Below are 22,258 nucleotides of genomic sequence, written 5' to 3' on the forward strand. Positions count from 1 at the left end.
CATGCACAGGGAGAACATGCAAACTCCATACAGAAAGACCGGGGCCGGGAATCGAACCCAGAACCTTCTTGCTGCAAGGCAACAGCTCTACCAACTGTGCCACTGTGCAGCCCAGGGGGGGGGAGAGAATAAATAAATTAATTAAGATGAGTGTGTGTCAGTTCTGAGTGTAATAAATGTAGCAATTAGTGTGTAGAGAAATAAAAAGGTTTTGCACACAGAACACTAGATATCCATTAAATTAAGTTTTAAAGGTCAAAAGTGTAGGAAAGTGATGTCTCCTGAAAACAACAAGTCCATCACACCCTCCTTTGTAAAAAGCACAACATCATATTTCCAAGTTTAAATGGCCTAGTCAAAGTCCTGATCTAAATTCTACATGTGAATCTGGGGCAACCATAAAAAAATAAAGCACACAGATGCTGCCTATCCAATCTGATACAGTTTGTGCCGTTGGCAGATGAAAAATGTGAAGCTGGTAGACATAACAGAGAAAGCCACACATACTTTTCAGATCTTTATATTAAAACATTTTAATAGTATGTATGTACTAAGTTATATTTGAAATTATATGTTTAATTCACATAACATGTCGTAAGTTGGATTTAAAAAAAATTGAGAAAAACATGTGGGCACTAAAGAAAAGCAGAATCTGCCACTAGGATCAAGTTTAATGCAGGATGTTTTGGTGTCAGTATCAATACTTCCTTCTATCTGTTGCATCATGTGTCCATCCGCACCCACCACCCTAATGCTTTCTCACTTCTCCTCCTTTTCTCTAGCCGCTTCTGTCGTTTCTCCTCCCTCAGCTTGGCTTCCTCCTCCTCCTGCTGCTGCCGACACTTGTGAAAGTTTTCCACCACCACACCCACGAACATGTTGAGCACGAAAAAGCTCACAATGAGGAGGAACGAGATGAAGAACAGCAGCATCCAGGGGTTATTGTTTCTTTTCGGCTGTAAAAAGATACGCAGAGAGTAAGAGAAGAAAGGAGAGGAGTTCGATTGAACAGGAGGACAAAGGAGTGAGTAAAGTGGGGAGCAGAGGAGAGGAGGAGGTTGGTGAAGTGTAAACAAGAAGTCCTGACTTGGCAGTGAAACTGCCAGCACTGTCACATGTATTTGTATTTTACTTTTTCCCCTCACACTTCTTCAGATTTCTTCTGAAACATTTCTGCATCTCTTCAGTCAAACACTCAGATTAAAAGGAGTGAAAGACTAAAAAAAAAGATTAACTATCAAAAACCTCTGAAAACCTCTGAATCAATCAATGTTCCTCACCTGCTGGTCCACTCCAACAGCGTCCAGGCCGTCGTACATAATGCTCACCCAGCCGTCCTTACATGACAGCACGAAGAGCGACATCAGTGCCTGGATGAGTGAGGGGAATGGAAATCAGTGCCATCAGTTTTCCACTTGCAGGTGTCAAAGCAAAGATGTGTGGAGGTGTGACAAACCTGTCCAAGGTTGTCAAAGTTGTATTTCCGTCGTATCCAGTGATAACCCGCCTCCAGACATTCGGTTTTGTTGGTAATATTGCTGACATTTAGCCCATCACAGTAGAAGAATTTGCCTTTAAAAAGCTGCACCCAGAAGGCGAGAGTGCACAAAGAAACATGTAACTCTGATTCCAGGATCAGTTTGGTTGGGCTACAGCAAAATGCAAAGCAATTCAGATTCACATTTTGTTACAAAGGCTGTCAGCACACTCACAGCAAAGTCTGCTCTTATTACAGAGTAAACTGTATTCCTAGAAATAAGACACTAAATGTCAGCATTAGCACATCAAGGATTCATCTCTTCAGCAAATGTTAAATGAGAATATTTGCATAATATAAGGAGCCTTGAAAAATGGAAACTAATGTATACTCCTTTGAACCTTTTCACATTTTGTCATATCACAATAACAACTTTCAGTGTATTTTAACCCTTTCATGCATGAACTTTGTGTCAGGATTTTTTTTTTCAATTTTGTTTTTTTAGTTTTCTTAAGGTAAAAAAGAGGTAGGAAAAAATTATTGTAAAAAAAAAAATCTGCATATCTGTGAATAAAATCTGTGCATTTTATTCAAACACTTTTCTATTATCAGATTAAATAAAATCCTGTACAAGTCCACCTGTGTCTAATTTAATCATATGATTATCAGCCTCAAAGATTTATTATATAACACACATTAAGAAAAGGCAGATAGGTCAGGAATAAATCTGTGGAGTAATTAGCATAATTTCTTCTGAATATATACAGGTCCTTCTAAAAAAATTGCATATTGTGAAAACGCTGTACAGCGAGAAGAGGTGACCGGACCCTGGGAAGAGTGTGGAGAAGGAACGATTCCAGACCTTGGGGGACCTGAGGAAGCAGTGAACTGAGTCTGGAGTAGAAACATCCAGAGCCACCGTGCACAGGCGTGTGCAGGAAATGGGCTACAGGCTGATTATCTTATATTAACTGCTTATGAACTCTGACCAAAAGAACCGGTATTGGCTACACACACAAGATTGGAAGTTGTTTTCCTGCAGCTGCATGGGAGTCAGAGTTTCCCATGTTTTGGATTCCTTATCCCTGGTATAAAACTCATGTGCTGACTCTGCTTGGGGGAGCTTTTCATTAGGAACTTCTTCATTATTGATTGTCTTACAAGCTCTATGTATTGTGCACAATATACAAATAAACCTGACTAAGTGATTTCATCTAACAGTGCTTGGAAATTTTTTTTTCCACAACATATAGCACCATAATACATTAAAGATCTGCTGTTGTTTCTACCTTCCAGATCTTTCAGGTCTCCTTGTTCTGGTGCTGCTCTGCCTTGACTTCATATGTTAAAATATTGAAGTAACCCAGTATTTCTAAGTACTGGTTCTTTAAGAAAACTTAAATCATGAGCTGTGGATCAGGAGGATGGGTAGTTACGTAGCAATAAGCAGGTTGAGTTCAGCTATTGAATAAACAATTATTATCTGTGGCTGACGCCACAGATAATATACCTCCGCCTTCAAATAAGAGCCCTCTGAAACATCTCTGAAATATTTCCTTGGATCTGTCCAGTGTTCACACCTTTCCTCTCATTAACAGTTCGACGACTGTTTCCCGCTTCCCAGACTCCAGGACTGTTCTCCCTGATCTCCACCTCCTCTTTCCCTTAAATAAACATTGTTGTTTTCATATTGCTTCTCTTACTGTGTTCTTGCATGTAGGTAAACAGGCTAGAACCCATCATGACAAATATGGGTGAATGTAATATGTTGCAAAAAAGTAGTCAGCGTTGCTAGTGTGACTAGAAAATGGTTATACAAGGTAAATCTGACCACAATCCTACCTGTTGCTTCAGCAAACCAGGTGTACCTTGATTTATATTAACCATTCATCTGCTGAACAAGATAAAAAGCTGACTTAATTCATTTCTCTGAATCAGATGTGTAGTAGAAAGAACACATTTAAAAGCTGCAAAAAACCAAGTTGAAGAAATGCTGAAGAAATCAGTTATTTCCAGCATTTCTGGCCTGAAACAATCTAACAAATGGAATAGCAATAAAAGCATTTAATCCAAAAAGCAAATTAACCCCTTTGAATTTGTCTTTTTTAAGTTTGTTAAATCTAAAAGTTTTTAATAAGTAAATAAATGATTACATTTTACTGATCCAAAGATTTCATAAATATTTTTGACAAACAAGACACAACTAGAACTAAATTCAGTCCTTACTAATCTTGTGAAATTTTGAGTAGAGTGATTTGTCATCCACTTCCCACACTTTTAGAACACACAGATAGACTGGATGGAAAATGATTGGTTAAGTAGCCAAAGTCATAGGCATTCAACTCCAACTCCTATTGATCTAGGTTCTTTCAAGAATTAAAAACATTTATCCACCAAGAAGCATAGAAAAAGAAAACTAAGAGAATAAAACCTTTACTTCAACCTGTAAATAAACAAAAGTAGTTCATTACATTAAATATGTACAAATACATTAAATATCTGCTGCTGTTGTATCAACTTTCCAGACCTCAGGTTCTGTTCTGCTCTGCATTCACAACCAGAACCAAACAAGGGGCTTCTACAGGCACTTGCAGAAGGGGAGACTAGGGGGGCTTGAGCGCCTGCCCCTTTTCCTCCTTGCCCCCAAGTGCCCTTATGGTCAAATTTTTATTTTGGTATAATTATTTCCTAAGCCTTCTTCTGACATATAATAACATGTACTAAAATTACTTGGTTTTGTGTTGGGGTTTTTAGCCCTCCGGTCACCTTGTTACCTTTGACCTTTTGCCCGTGACGCACGACGCAATTGCCTCTCGCGCAGTGAGATGAGGCGGCTAACTGGAGCTCAACGTAGCGAACGTTCCAGATTACAGAACAGTTTTTGGTGAATAAAGTGGAGTAGACTTGCTGCTTGTCAGATGATGGAAAACGTTGAAGTATCATTTCTGCTTCAGCTCAGAGTCTAAGCGTTTTAAGCAGAGAGGTAATGAAATACAACAGACACTGACAGGCCTCTGCGTCTGCCTTTCTCTGAAGAACTACTGAGGGGAGGAGACAACCAGGTGAGGAGAAACTGTTCTTATCTATTGATTCAGTATTTTTATTATACAGACATTAGGCTGTTGTTGTTGTGCTATTAGCTAGCTGCTAGCTAACGACTTTGCTAGCAAAGCAAGATAACTAAAAGCTTCTTCCCTGTATCTTTAATGATAGCAGTCATTCTTCAGTATTGCTTATGCAAAAGGGCCGGGGTGTCAAACTCAATTTCCCTGAGGGCCACTTCAGCATATTGGCCCTCAACGGGCCACATAGACGGTACAAATCAGGAGTGTCCAGGTCCAGTCCTCCAGACTGCAACTTTAGATGCATCCCTGCTAAAACACCCCAGACAAAAGGTTGACTTCCCTCATCAGCAGCAACTCAGTTCTGTAGAGGCTTATAATCAGTAAATGATCCAGGTGTGTTTGAGAAGGAACGCATCTAAAGTTTCAGATGTTAGCTCTGGAAAACTAGACTTGGGCATCCTTAACATAAATGTATGAAAATAAATTAAACAACACCTCATATTGGTAAATAACGGTCTGGTTAGGAAGCGCATTCAAAACCTTTGGTTGAAATGGCGCGTTAAATTCAAGTCAGACCAGAGAAAACTAAAGAGAATGCAACGTTGTATTAATCCATTTGAGGAGCCGGTAATTTATCTTGAGGAAATAAATGACGACGCAGAAGTTAATTAGACTGTAACATGTGCAGTCCACTGATCAACCACTGCGGAGGCGGCTACGCTGCTGCGAAGAATTAAAAACCCTGGAAGTAACTCATCCAGCGGATTTAACAAATGGAGCCTTCAGGGTTCACATTACCCAGGAGAGCGGAGTTCTGGAGGAGCTGCAGACGTAACATCTGTCCGTTTCTAATTTAAGTGAAGTCGCTTAATTTAATTTGTTAAAAGTCATTGGGGTCAGTGGTTTTTGTCGCTACGGAGAAAAATTTAGATGCATTTATTTGCTTAATTTATGATGGGATCTGGATTCACGGTGAATAACAAAACTGCATAAAATGCGACTAAATAGCCGATGTTAATATGATTGTAATTTCATGGATAAAAATAGCACATGAACAATTTTTTTTATATTGTCGGTCAAGATAACGGATAACAAAAAAAGTCTAGCGCGACCTGCCGCCCTGACACCAACTCACACATCTTCATTCACAGTCTTACTTGTAAATCGATGTTTCTTTTCTTGGATATTTTGATGTTAGCTTGTCAATGTCTCAGTTTTATTCGCTGGGAAAATTAATAAGCAGGTGACTCTGCTGCTCTCTAGTGGCGAGAAGCCGTAATGTTGGCTGGTAACAATCGGAATGCATTATGGGAGATGTAGTTTGTAGTCAATTCAATAAAACGCTGGGGGGCAGGGCACATAAAATGTCATGGCGGGCCACATGTGGCCCGCGGGCCTTGAGTTTGACACATGTGCAATAGGGGCACATCGCCTGTCCAAAACCTATCAACTCCATAATGAATATATGTCTTCTAATTTCCTTTACTGCAAGAAGTTGAACGTCGTATCATTTCTGCGGTATTTATTCTGGCTTTATGTAAATGTGTCTTGATGTATCTTATTTAAGAATAACACTTAAATTAAAGTCTAACAAGGATATTCATTTAGAATTAAAAATATTCTCACCATGAATTAACCTGATAGATATAATGTATGTAATAAAAGTGTCATTAATAAAGGGGAAAACAACTCAATCCAGACTTTAGGGTCTGGTTCGCAGAGTCTGAAGTTATATTTTTTTCCCCCCCCAATTATTCAATAAAAAAATAAAACTAACCTCAGTTAAGTAAAATAAAATTGTAATCAAAACTTTTGGAATTGTAATTACTTCCTTTTTTTAAACAAATTGTTTTGTTTAAAAATCTTTTAATAACTAATTTTTGTCTCGTGAACTTAAAGTTAAAGTTATTTGCCAAACAAACTTTTATTTGCACACATCATAAATCTTTTGTGATTTTAGGCCCTGCCCACGACGTCATGTGAGAATCACAAGCAAAACTTTGAGTCACAAACAAAAACTTAGAATATCAAGAAAAGATTTATGACAAGCGCAAATAAGTTTGTTTTGCAAATAATTTTTTTATTGCAAAAATGTGTGATTTTCATTCACACATTTTGAGACACAAATGTGTGATTTTAATTTAAAAAATGATTTTTTTAAGCAAAACTCAGGCTTTTCTCATGGTGACATGCATTAACAATTCAAATTTTTTCTGCAGTTCCATCTTAAAGTTTGATGCAGCTCTGCTGTCCTGAATGGACCGTCTTCATCTCCACTGCAGCAAACAGGCAGCTCTGTTTTATAGATTACAGTCACTAAAAGGTTGCTTTGTGCCCTTGTTTATATTTTAATAGTGTAATTCTGTAAAGACAAAATATGTCTGGTGGTCCAGCTCTGATTTACATATCTTGCTAAATTGCGGGTTTGAATATTGCAAAACTTTCCTATAACAAAACAAACCTGCAGAAAGAAATGACTAATATCTTACATATGCATAGTTGTATGCTCTATATGGAGATTCTCCTTAGCTTTGATTGTATATCTCACAATTTTGTAATTGATCATTGTTTATTAAACTCTGAAAGCTGAGAGGCTTTGTTAATATTCTGTCCTAGAATGTGGTTAGGTGGGCCCTTTTTTTTTTTTTTTTGAGCACCTGCCCCTTTAGTGGTCTCTGCGCGGCCAGGAGCTTCTATACGGTGTTGTTGGTCTCGGGCTCGTCTCGGTCTGGGGCGCTGAGGACTCGGGGTTTTATTTCAAGACCAGTCAAGACCGCAACTGTAGAAATATCACTAAATTTACAGCATACTGTCCAGTTTATTTGTTAACATCTTTGTTTTCACTGGTGCAAAACGCACCGATTAAAATCCAAGCAATAACGTGACTTACCAATTAGGTGTTTGTTTCTGTTGACTAACGTTTCGCAGATATGGGACAACACTGTGTCCAAAAGTCTGCAATATAGTGATGAGACATTCACAAACGATCCGATTCTTCTGAACTTCTCTTTACTAAGAAGATAGGACTGAAGCCTCTCTGAGAGCTGTTCTTTGTTCTTCTAATAATCTGCCTAACACTGCAGTAATTATCATTATTTTATTTAATTATATATATTGATATTTATTTAATTAACAAATAAAACAAAAACAAAAGAGCATGTATATTGCTCGTTGATTGTTTTTGTTTAAAGTGGCAGTTGTAATGTCTGCCATGGTGTCAGACTACCTGGCTTCATGCAGCAGGAGAGGGCGAGAACAGTACGAGAGCACCTTGTGCTTGGTTACTTCTTGCTTGTTGCTCTCTGGTCAGTGTTCATAGTTGAGCGTTGTTAACCATCAGGGCCACAATTGCTATGTTTTATGGTGCAAACAGGGTGGTTTCTGACAGGCCCTTGGCAAATGCCCAGGGAATGATCTTTTTAGATGAGCAGAATATTGGTCAAATTTATTTCAGCTCCAAGTATTTAATATCTAGGTGTTTTTATGGAAATGTGAAGCTTTCAGATCAATTTGATTAGCAATTTTGATCATATTTTACATTTTAATGTGTTGAGGCGCTGGTCTTGGTTTTGACTTGGTCTCGGACCCTAAAAGTCTTGGTCTTGTCTCGGTCTCGGGTTTGGTGGTCTTGACTACAATACTGCTTCTATGCACCACAAATCATAATAAATGGAACATTGACGAATATGATGTGCATTGATAATTTTTATGATAGTACTCATCGAAATATTATGTTTGATACTAATTTCTCAAATTGGTGACAATATGATGTTTTTATGACTTTAATTTTGTCATTTTAGGATGTAAACAAAAAAACATATCCTTCATGGGGCTAACTGTTCAAAGCAGTCAGTGGGCTAACTGCCTTTTTGCTGAACTGTGCTATAAAAATAAAATTTATTGATTGATTGAATTATTTTTGTTTTAAATAATAATATTTATATAAAAGTTAAAAGTTAGTAAGTTGGGTTTTTTTTAGAAATAATTCAAAACATTTAAATCAATAAATTATTGATTTCTTAAGAAATCCAATTAGGTTAAAATCCAATTCAAAGAAAAATATTCTCAGCACAATCCTTCTGTAGAGTCACTGCTTTTTTAATTACTTCAAGGAGTCTTTTGCCTAATCAGCAACTCATTTGCATTTCCTCACAATGTTCTGCCTCACTTTTTATTACCTGAAACCATTCTTAGCTGTGCCTCATTTATTTTAAACCTCTCAAAGCAGTATCCTTCTTCTAGCAGCCGTTTTGGATGAAAATAATTACATTTGTAATTTTGACATGGTTTTATCCAAAACAGAAGGTGAACAAGAATAAACAACATGTGTTTACCTGCACTCCCAGAATTCCAAACACGATGAAAAATGCACAGCAGATGAGAACAATGTTCCCAATCGGTCTAAGAGATGTAATCAGGGTCTCAACAACCAGTTTCAAACCTGGAGCCCGACTTATCACCCTGAAAAAAACAAAAACAATACTTGTGTACAGTGCTGTGAAGAAGTATTTGCCCTCCTAAAAATTTCTTCTGCTTTCGTTTTTGTTTGTCACTCTAATATTCTAATTCTAATATCAGACAAAAATAGCATGAGTAAATACAGAAAGCAAATTTCTAAAATGTTTTCATTGACTAAGGGAAGAAAGTTATTTCAGCCAAATCATGAGTCATCTGTGCAGGGCGCTGAGTTCTAAGGAAAAATCCATTGCTATGAAACACAAAGGACTAAATAATATCTTGATATTCTTTGGATTGAAGAGACATTGGTGTATCTTTTAGGGGGGTGTGTGCTAATTTTCCAGGGCTAAAACTAACAGTGTTTCAGTAGATGGACTGTCAGACATGGTACTAGCAGGGTGATGGCCTGTGGCTGCTTTGCTGCATCTGAATCTGGATGACATGAATTGAAGTGAAGTCCACCTCTAGAAAAAAACTACATTAAAATTTTGGAGTGGCCTAGTCAAAGTAAAGAAGTAAAGTGTTACATCCAGTTCATACGGTTTAACCTTTAACTGGCAACTAATGGTCAGAAACCATTCAAAACAAGGATGTAGACACACTCATCTATCTCAAATGCCTTATGGCACATAGAGACAGCTTTGTTCTATTATTCCATTAAATAGTCATTTGAAAACTTAGTTTTGTATTTACTCACACAATCATGGATGGATGTTTCAGTGTGTTTGATGAGCCGAAATATTAAAGTGACACAAAAAAAGGCAAGAACAAAACAAGTCTGCCAAGGTCAAATACTTTGCCATAGGCTTGCAGTAAAACAGAAGAAATACTTCAGGATGCGAGTGTAGTAGACACATGAGGAACTGCTCCATCGCCCTACCTGAGCGGACGCAGGGTGCGAAGCAAGCGAAGGACTCGCAGCATGCCCAGGATTCGATTTCCACCTGCTGATGCCATGGAGACTAGAATGTCCACCAGGGACACAAAAACCAGCACGCCATCCAGCACATTCCAGCTGCTCTGAAGGTACACACCTTCTCCAAAGTACAGGCCCATTGCTACAACCTGGTGACACACACAGATCCAACTGAATTACTTAAACAATAAAAAAAAGTATGAGACATAAAAACTTCTCTAGTCCCCACCCAGGAGGAAAATTGACTCTTTTTATGAGCGAGATTAGAAAAGTCGTATGAGTGAAATGCTTGTGCAGTAAAAGGTTCTGTTATGGTTACCTTGATCATCATCTCTCCCACAAAGATGATGGTAAAGATGTAATTAGACACGCTGAGAAACATTCGCTCCTGTCACAGACACACACACAGGCATATGTATGAGAGCATTCACTGACACAAAGCATGAAGCATTTGTCATTTCAAAGATAATGTGTCCAAGTAGCTTTCGCTTTGAGCCTGGTTAGAAACATGATACATAATGAGCTGAAGAAAGGCCAACTTAGAATCCAGAGAAATTATTTAGTTTAAACCCCTACCAGTTTATAAATCACGGACTACTTATTCTTAAACACGGGGTTATAGTTTTTTGTTTTATTTTTTCTTTTGCTCTTCTTTTGGTTTGTTGCTTTGTTGTATTTCCTTCTAATTCATGTAAAGCACTATAAATTGCCTTGTTGTTGAAAATATGCTACATAAATATAATTACTTTACTTTGCTTATCATAGCAGATATAGTGAACACAAAAGTGAACAAACGTGATTGCTGGTCTCAAACTAAAATTGCATCAGCTGCAAACAGATAATCCCCAGTCTGTGTAAACGGAAACATTTTGTTTTTTCCCCCCCATTATCTTCAGCACGTGGTGAAACCTTGTGCACAAGGCAAAATGAAATTGTTCTCTCCAACAGAGGAAATTGCACTTTAAAGAGATTACATGTTGTTTTAAGACCTTCCCAGTAAGGGTTAAATTCTTCTGCGGGCACCTCTCATAACCAATCCTGTGTAATGACAAGATGAATTCTTAACTGGAGGTTTCAAATAGCTTAAAAAGAAGAGATACCTTGCAATGTATATAATAAAAAGAATAAATATGGAAAATAAAGGTCTTTACCAGACATGATAAGAAGAGACATCACTGATACAAACTTCCAAAAGTTCTTAAAACAATTAAAAAGTTCTCTTACCATTCAGGTTTTCTTGGCCTCCTTTAGCAGTTTAAGAACAGTTAGTTACAGTAGAATAGCTTTACAAATAAATGTCTTGAATGGCACCTCGCTTCAGCCATATTTTAACTTGTTAAAATCCCTTTATTATGCCATCACCTATTTATGAAACACAAGTCCATAAATGGTCTGGGAAGCAACTGCCTCCCATGCCTCTTGCTAAATAAAATACATTTTGTCCGATCTCAACTAAAAACATAACAAAAAAAAGACAAAAGACAATTAAGTTATTAGGGACGATGAATATGATGCTAAAGAAAGCAGTTATGTTCATAAGGCCATGTAGTGGTGAAGCAGCAGAATACTACATGATGTGCTCTAGGGTTAATGAACAGCTTATGATTAAATTAGTAAAGTTTAAAGTGGAATAACTGTCGCATAAATAAAATGAAAATTTACCACAATACTCCGATCCTCATATTCAAATTAAAATTCCTGAAATCACCTGAACCAGACTTTTAAGGCAGCTGACATTCACTCTGCTGTGTAGACTTTTATCTGTTTTCTTTTCTTTTCTTTTCTTTTCTGAGAGACAATGACGTGTGTCCTACACTGAAGGCTATTCTGATTCACAGTGAGAAACTGTGAATGTGTTTCTAAATGCAGTAGAGAAAATATCATGGGTACTTTCATGAATAAGTTAAGTATTAAACATTTCAAGATCACTTAAGTTTTTGAGCATACAACTTTTCCTAGTTTTATTAAACATGACAAAACATTTTTTCATTCCAAGTATAGATATAATCATTCAAGAGTGAACAGTTCTGTTGACAAATATATCATTTAAAACTTTACTTCACTGATTAAAAGCTATTGATATGTTCTGTGAACTCTTGAAATAACTCTTTCAGTGAACCCACTTTCAGTGTTGAGGTTAAGAGATTTTTTTCCTCTTGCTCTTTATTTTGCAGTTTTGACTATTTTTTCACTCCTTTGGTGTGCTTGTATAAAGTTAGTGTTTTTACAAACCCTTGAAAGCCCTCATATGCTTGTTTTATATATTTTTATTAAAGATGGTGTACATTACAAGAGTTAATGTGTTGAGAAGATATGGGACCCTGTACCTCAGCGAAAGACTGCAAATGACAAACCTGCCACTGCTTAGTAGTTTGTGTAACCGTTTTTCTTTGTGTATTTGTAGAAAGATGTGGCTCAATCTAGGGTGTATTTATCTCATGTTGTCTTGACTAGCTGTTGTTTTTTGATGTGCCAATTTTGTGTGGGTGGTTGGGAACTTGATCTGTCAAAATGAAAAAAATGTTAAAGAAAAAAAAAACAAAAGATTGGTGGTTAAAACACATCCTTACGACTCCTCTCCCCCTCACCATCATGTGATGATGACATGATACCAACATATCTCCTTCCTGTTCTGCTGAGTCATGTACAGACGGGCTGACAACCAAGAACAAAGGAGGACAAGAAGCAAAAAGTGCAGAGGTATGAGATGGAATGTCGAGAACAACTAAAACTATATCAGTACCATTGTATTAGTATCGATTGATTCTTGTACTAACACTGGAATTGGTCCAATCAATATTTAGATTGATCCACATATGCCCAGAGTGCAGGTATTACATCACAACCTGTCAAATCAAAGTGTGTACAAACAGGGTACGAGTCTAATGCAGTCTAATTCTTTGAAGTGTGAAGCTTCAAAGAATCAAAATGATCCTTGGACAGTTCATGGTGCTTCACACAATGGTGTACAATGAGAGTTCAGCTGAGTAATATATCAAAGATCTGATCTTACGGACTCCCCGGTTACATAACTGTGGGAAGGAATGGTATAATTTAAGTTTTCATGTGTGTGTGTTTTTGTGTGTGACGCATTCACCATTTGTTTAGTTTTAGTTCTTTAACAAGCAGAGCTCAGACACCATATTTCCACAGGTTCAGGACACTATTTTTGTGTAAGAGTGCATAAAGCTGCTGTTATACACTGTTGGGAATAAATAATTATGTGTTTTCCTCTATCTCTTTAAGCTGCTTGCATGTTCGTATATTCACACACGTACACACATAGTGCACATGCCCCATGTGTGTTTGTTGTGATCCTGTTCCCTGTGAGTCTCATGATGTCCTGTCCTCCCTGTCTTGATTGGTCCCAGCTGTGTCTCGTTCCTGTGATTTCCCTCCCAGTGTATTTCCACCTGTTGTCTCTGTCTCTTGTCGGATCCTCGTCGTGTTTCGCCGTCGTGTCTAACCAGTCCGTTCTGCCAGCTTCTTGTGTTCCTGTGTTTATCATCATTTTCACTTCATCCTGGCCTGCCTGCATCTTCCCTCACCTAACCAAAACCCCAATCATGACAAATAGTCATTTTTAGCAACCAATTTATATTTTAACATATAATTATTTGTATGCAAATGTTTTCTTTGTCCGTGACAGACTGGTGACCTGTCCAGGGTGACCCCGCCTCTCGTCCAAAACATTCGCTGGAGATGGGCACCAACACCCGTCTTGACCCCACTAAGGGACAAGGGTGTAAGGTAAGAAAATGGATGGATGGATGGATGGATGGATGGATGGATGGATGGATGGATGGATGTTTTCTCTGTGGTTTTTTTGTCTTGTTTTTAAAAACCTGTTTGAAATAAATCAATCAGTTTTATTTAACTTTATCTGACAAGGATAAAAGCCCACTGACATAAAAAACCTTCGTATTTTTCAAAAGAGTCCTGACCAACAGGCAGCAACAAAAACAACACAAAAAAATGTAAGCAGTTATGCAGTCGCTGCCCGCCACGGGGCGTAAAAGCATGTGACGCATTTATAAGGCTTCGTAATAACACGAACGGCATACCGAGTTTTCATTTCAACTCTGTTGGACAGCACGGACTTCAAACTTTATAAAAGTGGTGCTTTTATATTGGTTTTGTGATTATTTACTTCAAAATAAAGCCAGAAATATGATCGATCATTTCCGCCTTATTTTGTGGGGTCTAACTGTACCATATTTCGTCACAACCAATGAAAATGTGTTGACGGTCTGTTGCTAGGTAGAACGAAGACATGCGGAGAGAGAGGGGGGGGGGGTGGATACGGCAAGAGACTAGGGCGCAGCGATGCTGTGGATTTTACTAAGAGTGTTTCGATGGGTTTATTAGACTCTAACTGTGTTAGTTAGAGTTCGTGGTGTGTGCAGGGGTAGTAGTAGTTTTGCTAGCGATCGCTGCAGAGCTTCATAGCGAGCTCTGACGCACTGAGAAGAGAGACTGGCCATTTAGACCTAGACTCCAAAGTTAAGAGAAAATTACAAGTTCTAAAACACAGGTAGACGGACATCTGTACAGACCTGTAAAGATCCACAAACACCTTTACAGACCCATATGGTTCTGATCCATATGGGACATGTACAGACCCATAAAGATCCATACAGACCAATGCAGGCCCGTAAATACTCGTGAAGACCATACATATGCATTAAGACCCGTACAGAGCTGAACAAGCCCCTAAAGACCAGCAAAGATACTTAAAAACCCAACTTTATTCATAGTATTGTAAGTTTATTTGAATTCCAGAGGTGAACAAATACAATATGCTCTGGAAGATGTGTATTTTGTAAACGGCCTCGTAAACCCTTTTCTGATTTTGCTTAAAAATCAACTTCACAAACAGGATTTATCCAAATATTAATAGTTCTGTATGTTTAATTTTGACCTTGTCACAATCATTTTAAACATGTGGATCCAACTCTTGTTTTTTAAAACAGATTCTCGTCCAAGTTAAGACACCATCACTTGTCTTTGTCTCCTCCAGGCTTGACTATTGCAATTCCCTGTTTTTTTTTAAATCTCCGACAAAAACCTTCAAAAGTTTCAATACATTCAAAATAGTGCAGCCAGGATTTTACTGAGTTTGTAAATCTGAACATATTACACTTATTCTCCATAACCTCCAATGCAGTGGTTCTTAACCTGGGTTCGATCGAACCCCAGGGGTTCAGTGAGTCGGTCTCAGGGGTTCGGCGGAGCCTCTGCCGCGGAGGTAAAGACACACTTGTGTAAAGTCGTGATGACGCCCCGCTTTGCCATCACTTGCTGCAGAGGATCACGTTACATTGCTTAGCCAATCAGTGCTGTGGAGGAGCCCTGATTGAAGGTGTTCCATTCCCAGCATGGATTTGAACTTGTGTCTTTAATTACTTCAGCAAAGCTCACAGTTTTTACCAAATTCTATAGTCTAAATCTGCTCCTTAGTCGCATCTTTTCGGGGTTGTTACTGCCTCTAGTGGCGTGGGGTGGTAACACAACTAATATAATTACATTACTAAATCAGAATACCGCAAAGTATTTTGTACGTTGGGGGAGAGGAGGAATGAGAAGGGTTCGGTGAGTGTGCATATGAAACTGGGGGGTTCGGTACCTCAAAAAAGATTAAGAACCACTGCTCCAATGGCTTCCTGTTACCTACAGAATTCAGTATAATCAAATTCAATCAATCAAATTGTATTTGTATAGCACATTTCAGCAGCAAGGCATTTCAAAGTGCTTTACATCATAACTAACACAAAGTCATGCAACATAGAATCAACAATCAAAACGTCCCATTAAGTCAAGTGTCATCATTAAATTTGTAATTATGTTTCAAATACAACTCTAAACGGTGGTTTTTTAGTCGAGATTTAAAGGCACTCAGTGTTTCAGCTGTTTTGCAGTTTTCTGGAAGTTTGATCCAGATTTGTGGTGCATAGAAGCTGAATGCTGCTTCTCTATGTTTGGTTCTGGTTCTGGGGTTGCAGAGCAGAACCAGAACCAGAAGACCTGAGAGGTCTGGAAGGTTGATACAACAGTAGATCTTTAATGGTGCTAAGCTGTTCAGTGATTTATAAACTAACATTATTTTAAAGTTTACACCATGTTCCAAATGATTATCCAAGTGATATTTTCTGAGATTTTCTTAAATGGTCATTGCAAATGATGGTCAGTATAATTTTCAAGTCATGAACTATTACAGTATAAATCAAATTTTACTGAACAAAGCTCCCAATGAGAACAGTATTTTTTTCAAAAATAAACTCAAAATGCACTGTTTCAAATTATTATGCAAAGCAGATTTTCTAAACATTTTATGGATTATAAAGAACTGCAAACGGTCATTCTTTGAATGTGCAGCAGGGGAGGATCTAGAAAAATATTTATGGAGTGGCAAGAGGGGGGCAGGGATTTTTTCAGGGGTGGCAGTATATGCCAGCATAAATATAAAACGTCTCATTCTCACATTTAGCTTACACAGACCTAACATTGGACTTAATTTACCTGATTTACTTGTTGCAAAATATTGTTTTTAACTTGCATTGTTTCAAAATGAGCTTCATGTAGCACTGAGGATTAAATATAATTTCTTAATATAGTATAGTTAGTTATTTTTATGTCTTTCATACTTCCTGTTAATTGATATGTATTACTGGATTGGACAGCATCTATTAGTCGCTATGTGATTCATTGAGTTATAGGTTGACCTGTTTTAGTGCCAACGGAACCAAAACACACCTAACTGCGCAGCACATGTTAAGGTTATCAAATAGAAGACTAGCAACAGTTAGGCTAGCATAACTGATCCACTGCTCACTTGTTCAATGTTTTGTTTAAGTTAAAACTTTTTCCTCACCTGTTAAATCTGAAGCCTTGTTATCTAATTCATAGGGTTGAATTAACCGCTAAATATTGCATCCATTTTTCAGATTCTTTGCGTGACTCTGGTAATTTCCTGACCACTCATAATGTTGACTCAATGGAAAGCAATGGCACATGTGTGACGTAATGTCCAGTCCAGTAATTTATATCCATCCATATCAATGCTGCTGCCTCGCGCTCTGTCCTTCTCTCGCACTTCCCGCTACTCAGAAGTAGGTGTCAGGTTGCATTGAATGCATTCAATGTTGTCGGAAAAAAGAGATTTGTGCGCTTAATGTCTGATTTCCCATAACTATTTATTGAATTCATAGTCGCAACAGGGGTGGTAAGGCTCTCATTTGGGGTGGCAACTGCCACCCCATGCCACCCCAGTAGATCCGCCCCTGATGTGCAGCATTAAGTGGTCACAAGTACTAAAATCAAAAGCTATTTCAATGTAAAACATCTTAACAGACCAAGTTACATGTTAACATAGGACTCCTTCTTTGATATCACCTGTACAATTCTTGCATCCATTGAACTTGTGAGTTTGTGGATAGTTTCTGCTTTAATTTCTTTGCAAGATGTCAGAATACCTTCCCAGAACGGCTGTTTTGATATGAACTACATCCCACCCTTAGATCTTCTGCTTGAGGATACTCCAAAGGTTCTCGATAGGGGTGAGGTCAGAGGAGGATGGTGACCACACCATGAGTTTCTCCCCTTTCATACCCATAAAAGGGGCACACAGGAATTCCTTGCAGCATTCTTGTGTCATGCTGCAAGGAATGACACAGTGACACGGCTCTTCTTTTTGAACCATGAAAGAAAGTGATCAGTCAGAGAGTCCATATACTTTGCTGAGGTCATTTTCACCCCTTCGGGGTCTCTGAAGGATCCTCCACCTTGAGGTTCAAGAGGCACCAGCAGCTTCAAATAACTCTTTGCTGCTTTGTAAGGGCATTTTAACAGCTGCTCTCTTAATCCGATGAATTTGTCTAACAGAAACCTTCCTCATTGTGCCTTTATCTGCACAAACCCCTTTCTTCTGAATCAGCCACAAATCTCTTCACAATATGATAACGCTTCAATTTTTGTTAAATATCTAATGTTTTCATACCTTGTCATATGGCACTACACTATCTGATGATTTTTGTCAGCAGTGAGATCCTTTCTCTTTACAATATTGCTTGAAACCTGAGGCCTGCTTAATAATGTGGAACATCCTTCTTAAGTAGATTTCCTTTAATTGAGCTCATCAGACAAATTAATCAACCCAGCTCTCTGAAATTAATTATAGTGATTCAAAGAGCCCTGACACACAATACCATCTATACATTTAATAGCACAGCAAAAAATGTAATCTTTATGACACTTAAATCCAATTTGCATCATAAATTGGAACACGGTGTATTCTCTGAGCTACAGGGAGACAGTGAAGGACTTTAGAACTGGTGTTATGTCTCCATCTTCCTGGTTTTAGTGAGAACATCAGCAGCAGCGTTCTGGATCAGCTGCAGCTGGAGGACTGATTTGTTAGGCAGATCCAACAAATCAGTTACAGTAATCAATGCAAATATAATTATATAAATATAAGATTGCTCTCATTACTCATCAATGTTTAAACGGAATTTCACCAGACTATCTGAAGGACCTTCTTGTCCATATTCATCTTCGCGTTCATTATGGTCACAGAACAGTAATTTTCTCCACTTTTCACAGACTAAATGAAGGCCCATGGGAGATTGGGCCCATTCTGCATGGCTGCCCCGCCTGTGGAACTCTCTCTGACCATAAGAGCTCCACAATCACTGGCTCACTTTAAAAGAGGCTTAAAGACTTTTTCTTTTTAAACATGCCTATTTGGTCTGCATGAGTTTATCATTGGTTTTAACTTTTATCATTTTTTTAAACATGCTTTGATTGTTATTCTCTGTGATTACACAAATGTATTATTATTATTATTATTATTATTATTATTATTATTATAAAACCACTGAGGTTGAGTTCACCCTGCAAAATGAACAACTCAAATGTCATTAAAAACTACAGAACAATGCAGAATTCATCTCTGTCCTTGACCTGTAGATTACAGCGATTCATGGGAAGTTGAGGTTGATTGTGACATTCCTTTAACATTACTCACATTTAATTGTGCAAATGTGTGTGTCTGGGTGTGTTTTCTACCATGCTCTTAGGATGTATATCAGGCCTCTCTAGCGCTACGGTGATGCAGTTCAGAAAAATGAAAAGCAGGACGATGTGATCAAACATCTTGTGACTTATAACCTTCTGACACCACAGCCTTAGCCTAAAGAGAGACACAATCAGAAGAAAAACAACATCAGCTACATCTCCAGGCTTCACACAAAACACAACGATCACTTATTTCACAACACAATGTCCACACACACTCACACACAAGTGTGAGTACACTCACACTTCCACTTCCTTTAATTGAAAAGAGTGAAAATTGAATTACTAAGGGTTAGTTACAAAATTCACAAGTTCACTGTAAATGTTCACACTTGCTGCGGTTTAACCACTCAGACTACTCAGGAGACTATCAGTGGCATGTCTGTTTTCATGAGTGTGTGTGGTATTTCTTTTCTCTCTTGATTTTTGTTCATTTACTCATTTTCTGGTGCAAACAGATACAGTGACCACTCTTCATGTTCTCTGCACCACAGAGGTTCATATGGCTCCAGCATCCTCTTCAGCCTCTTGCATAAACTCTGCAAAAAGCACACAAATACACACACACATAAATCACAGAATGGTTGCATGCCTTGATGCACCACTACATGGAATATAATTTATTATTTTATAGTACACATTCATTAAATGGTCATTGTCTTCAAATGTTTATTGCTGCAAATAAATGTTAATATTCAAGTGGCCAAAAGTCCCAACTCACCTCAGGATGCAACTTTTTATCAATATTTCTGCTTAAATGTGATTTTGCATGTTCTGATTTGGTGTAAGGAATTGTTTTTTTTCTTTTCACCTCTTCAGTGTCTTCCTCATCGTGATCACTGTGGAAATACGATGTGGCCTTGTCGTAGCCCAGCTCTGGAAGGTGAAAGGTGGTGCCATTGCAGTCTGGTGAGAGCAGCATGGGAACCTGCAGGTGGTCCGACTGGTCCAGAGACTGCCCCCTGCTGCTGGGGCTGGAGCATGACAGGAGGGACTCCATCTCCCCCGACTGGCTCCTCCGGTGCAGGCTGGGAGTTCTGCCGCTGCTCGTCCAGCTGGAGCGCCGGCTCTCCGGACTGCCATCCCACACAGACTCCAGGGACAGAAAAACAACTTGGAAGATATTTCTCTCTGCATTTTCATTCTACCCTACTTAGATTCCTGGATACTATAGGTGTTCTAAGGCTATACTGATAAATAATCAGATTATTTAGAAACATTTCAGACCATCACTAGTTTTTTTGGGGGTTTTTTGTAATTTGATTCCAAAGAGCCAAACCTGATGAAATATTTTAAATGACCTTTATCTATTGCTCAAGTAAAAAAAAAAAAGAATAAATTAAATATTAACTAGTTATTTCCTGGTGAGCAAAACATTTGATTTTTATCACCGTTTGTCTTCATCACTGTTTCCTGGATGCAATGAATTGATTTGAATTGATTTCTAATTTGAATGGGACAATGCATATTATTGAAAATGTAATATTGCTATAAATACCACGACATAAAAACGTAATACAATAAAGAGGTTTGTTTTTATGTTTTTTAGTTTCAAGATCAAATCAAATAATCAAAATTGAAATAAACAACAGGACAGGATTAGATTATTTTTTTAATTTTTCAGATTTATGTGACTAAGACATTTTTGGGTAATGTAATGACACCTGCACTTATTCAACACATCCAAACCAAGATGAAATGGTTTGGATGTAGGCAGTTTGCTTGGTCTATGAGAACACATAGACCAAGCAAACTGCCTAGTTTGATAGTGGTCAGGTTCATAATCAGTTGTAAAATATGTCAGAAAGCATCAGCAGAATCACAGATTCACTCAATTCAGCAGTAATAAACTCATTTAATCCTTCTTCTAGTTGTGACATTGATGTAATAATATCAATTAATGGAAAAATACTATTTTCTCATTTCTCATTTATTCCTTCATGTGAAGGTGCATGATTATGTAACTCAGATATGAGCCGAGCTACGTACAAATACTTCTGCTGTTTTTGTTTGTCAATATTGGTTAAAACAGGTGTACTTCGAAACTGAATTTAATAAATCACATGTAGACCAAATTAACACCAAAATTATCCTCCATCTCTTTGGACCATTTAGACATTGCTTTGGTGAATTTTTAACAACAAAAAAAGCTCACATAGGGTATTTGTTGTGTGTGGCAGATTGATATCTGCAGTGTGTAATGGTACGTGAGCATGTGCCAGAAGTTCACTTAAGCAAACTAAGTAGATAAAAATCCATGTTAAAGTCATTTCTTGTATTTGAGTGATTAGCAGCCAGACTTTAGAAGGGCAGAAAACACAATGTTGTAAAGAGACTGAACTCTATGCAGTTAACTGTGACTCAGGATGGGTTCAGCCTTTATGTTTGTTCATGTTTCTGTGACCAGAAGAGCAAGAACTTGCAGCAAGAATTTCAACTTTACTGGAAACAATTATTTAAATTTAGAAAAAGGCATGTGCATGAACTCACCTGAGGCACAATCCATTAAAAGCGATATTTAACTCAGGAGAACATTGTGTCCTTTCTTTCCCTAGGGTTTCATGCTTCACTAAATCAACATTTGATGGTAATAAAAAACCAGCAAAAAGACTTTGACTGGTTTCAAAATATTTACTTTGGCAAATGTTTCAAATGTCCCCAGACTAACAAATATAGCAGTTTTAGGGGAATAAAAGAAATTAAAATCTTGAATTATTTTTCTACAAACTCATTGCAGGATTTAGAAATGTACATTAACAGAACTTTATTTGCTTTTTAAAAATTGACTTTCTCCTGTACAGTTTTAGTAAACCTGAACTGTTGTGTAAAAATATTAAATATGATCTTGTCCAGCCTTACCAGCGACTTCTGCTCCAAACTGTTGACCTCCATGGAAACTCCACTCGGCCTGCGGGACTGGTTGGAGTTTATGGTGGGTGTGGCTGCAGTGTGTGTGATGATGGGCAGCGGAGGAGGAGTGGGGTGAGGCATGGAGGCTTTGGGGTTCAGGAGACCATTGGGGCTCAGCATCATAGCCTGGATCTTAAGTTCTGCGTTCACAAAGGAGAAGAAACAAGGAAAATTATGAAAACATCCAAAAACTCGTTCACAGAGATATTAATTGTCCACGTACATAAATCCACAAACCACACGGGTCACATCTCATGGATTGAATTTTATAACATCAAGATGATAGACGATATTCAGGTTATTTATTCTAATTCTGTAGTTTTAAGGCTATTGAAGCTTCCATTTTTTGTTTGTCAACAT

The 22,258-nt window shown here is 37.9% G+C and overlaps 1 protein-coding gene across 3 annotated transcripts in view; it reads right to left on the reverse strand.

Annotated features, from left to right (window-relative positions):
* LOC103463029 (voltage-dependent T-type calcium channel subunit alpha-1H-like) overlaps positions 1 to 22,258 on the reverse strand; it is a 246,303-nt gene that overhangs the window by 34,971 nt on the left and 189,074 nt on the right. For all 3 annotated transcript variants that reach the window (XM_017304531.1, XM_017304532.1, XM_017304529.1), the window contains exons 16-25: positions 21,848 to 22,038; positions 19,800 to 20,081; positions 19,427 to 19,527; positions 18,980 to 19,103; positions 10,236 to 10,304; positions 9,881 to 10,065; positions 8,877 to 9,003; positions 1,457 to 1,582; positions 1,281 to 1,370; positions 764 to 956 (exon numbers count right to left, since the gene is read on the reverse strand). In XM_017304531.1, the coding sequence (XP_017160020.1) occupies positions 764 to 956; positions 1,281 to 1,370; positions 1,457 to 1,582; positions 8,877 to 9,003; positions 9,881 to 10,065; positions 10,236 to 10,304; positions 18,980 to 19,103; positions 19,427 to 19,527; positions 19,800 to 20,081; positions 21,848 to 22,038 (1,488 nt within the window). The remainder of the gene's footprint in view (positions 1 to 763; positions 957 to 1,280; positions 1,371 to 1,456; positions 1,583 to 8,876; positions 9,004 to 9,880; positions 10,066 to 10,235; positions 10,305 to 18,979; positions 19,104 to 19,426; positions 19,528 to 19,799; positions 20,082 to 21,847; positions 22,039 to 22,258) is intronic.

The sequence above is a fragment of the Poecilia reticulata genome, linkage group LG1 (genome assembly GCF_000633615.1).
Source record: "Poecilia reticulata strain Guanapo linkage group LG1, Guppy_female_1.0+MT, whole genome shotgun sequence".
Classification (NCBI taxonomy): Eukaryota; Metazoa; Chordata; class Actinopteri; order Cyprinodontiformes; family Poeciliidae; genus Poecilia; species Poecilia reticulata.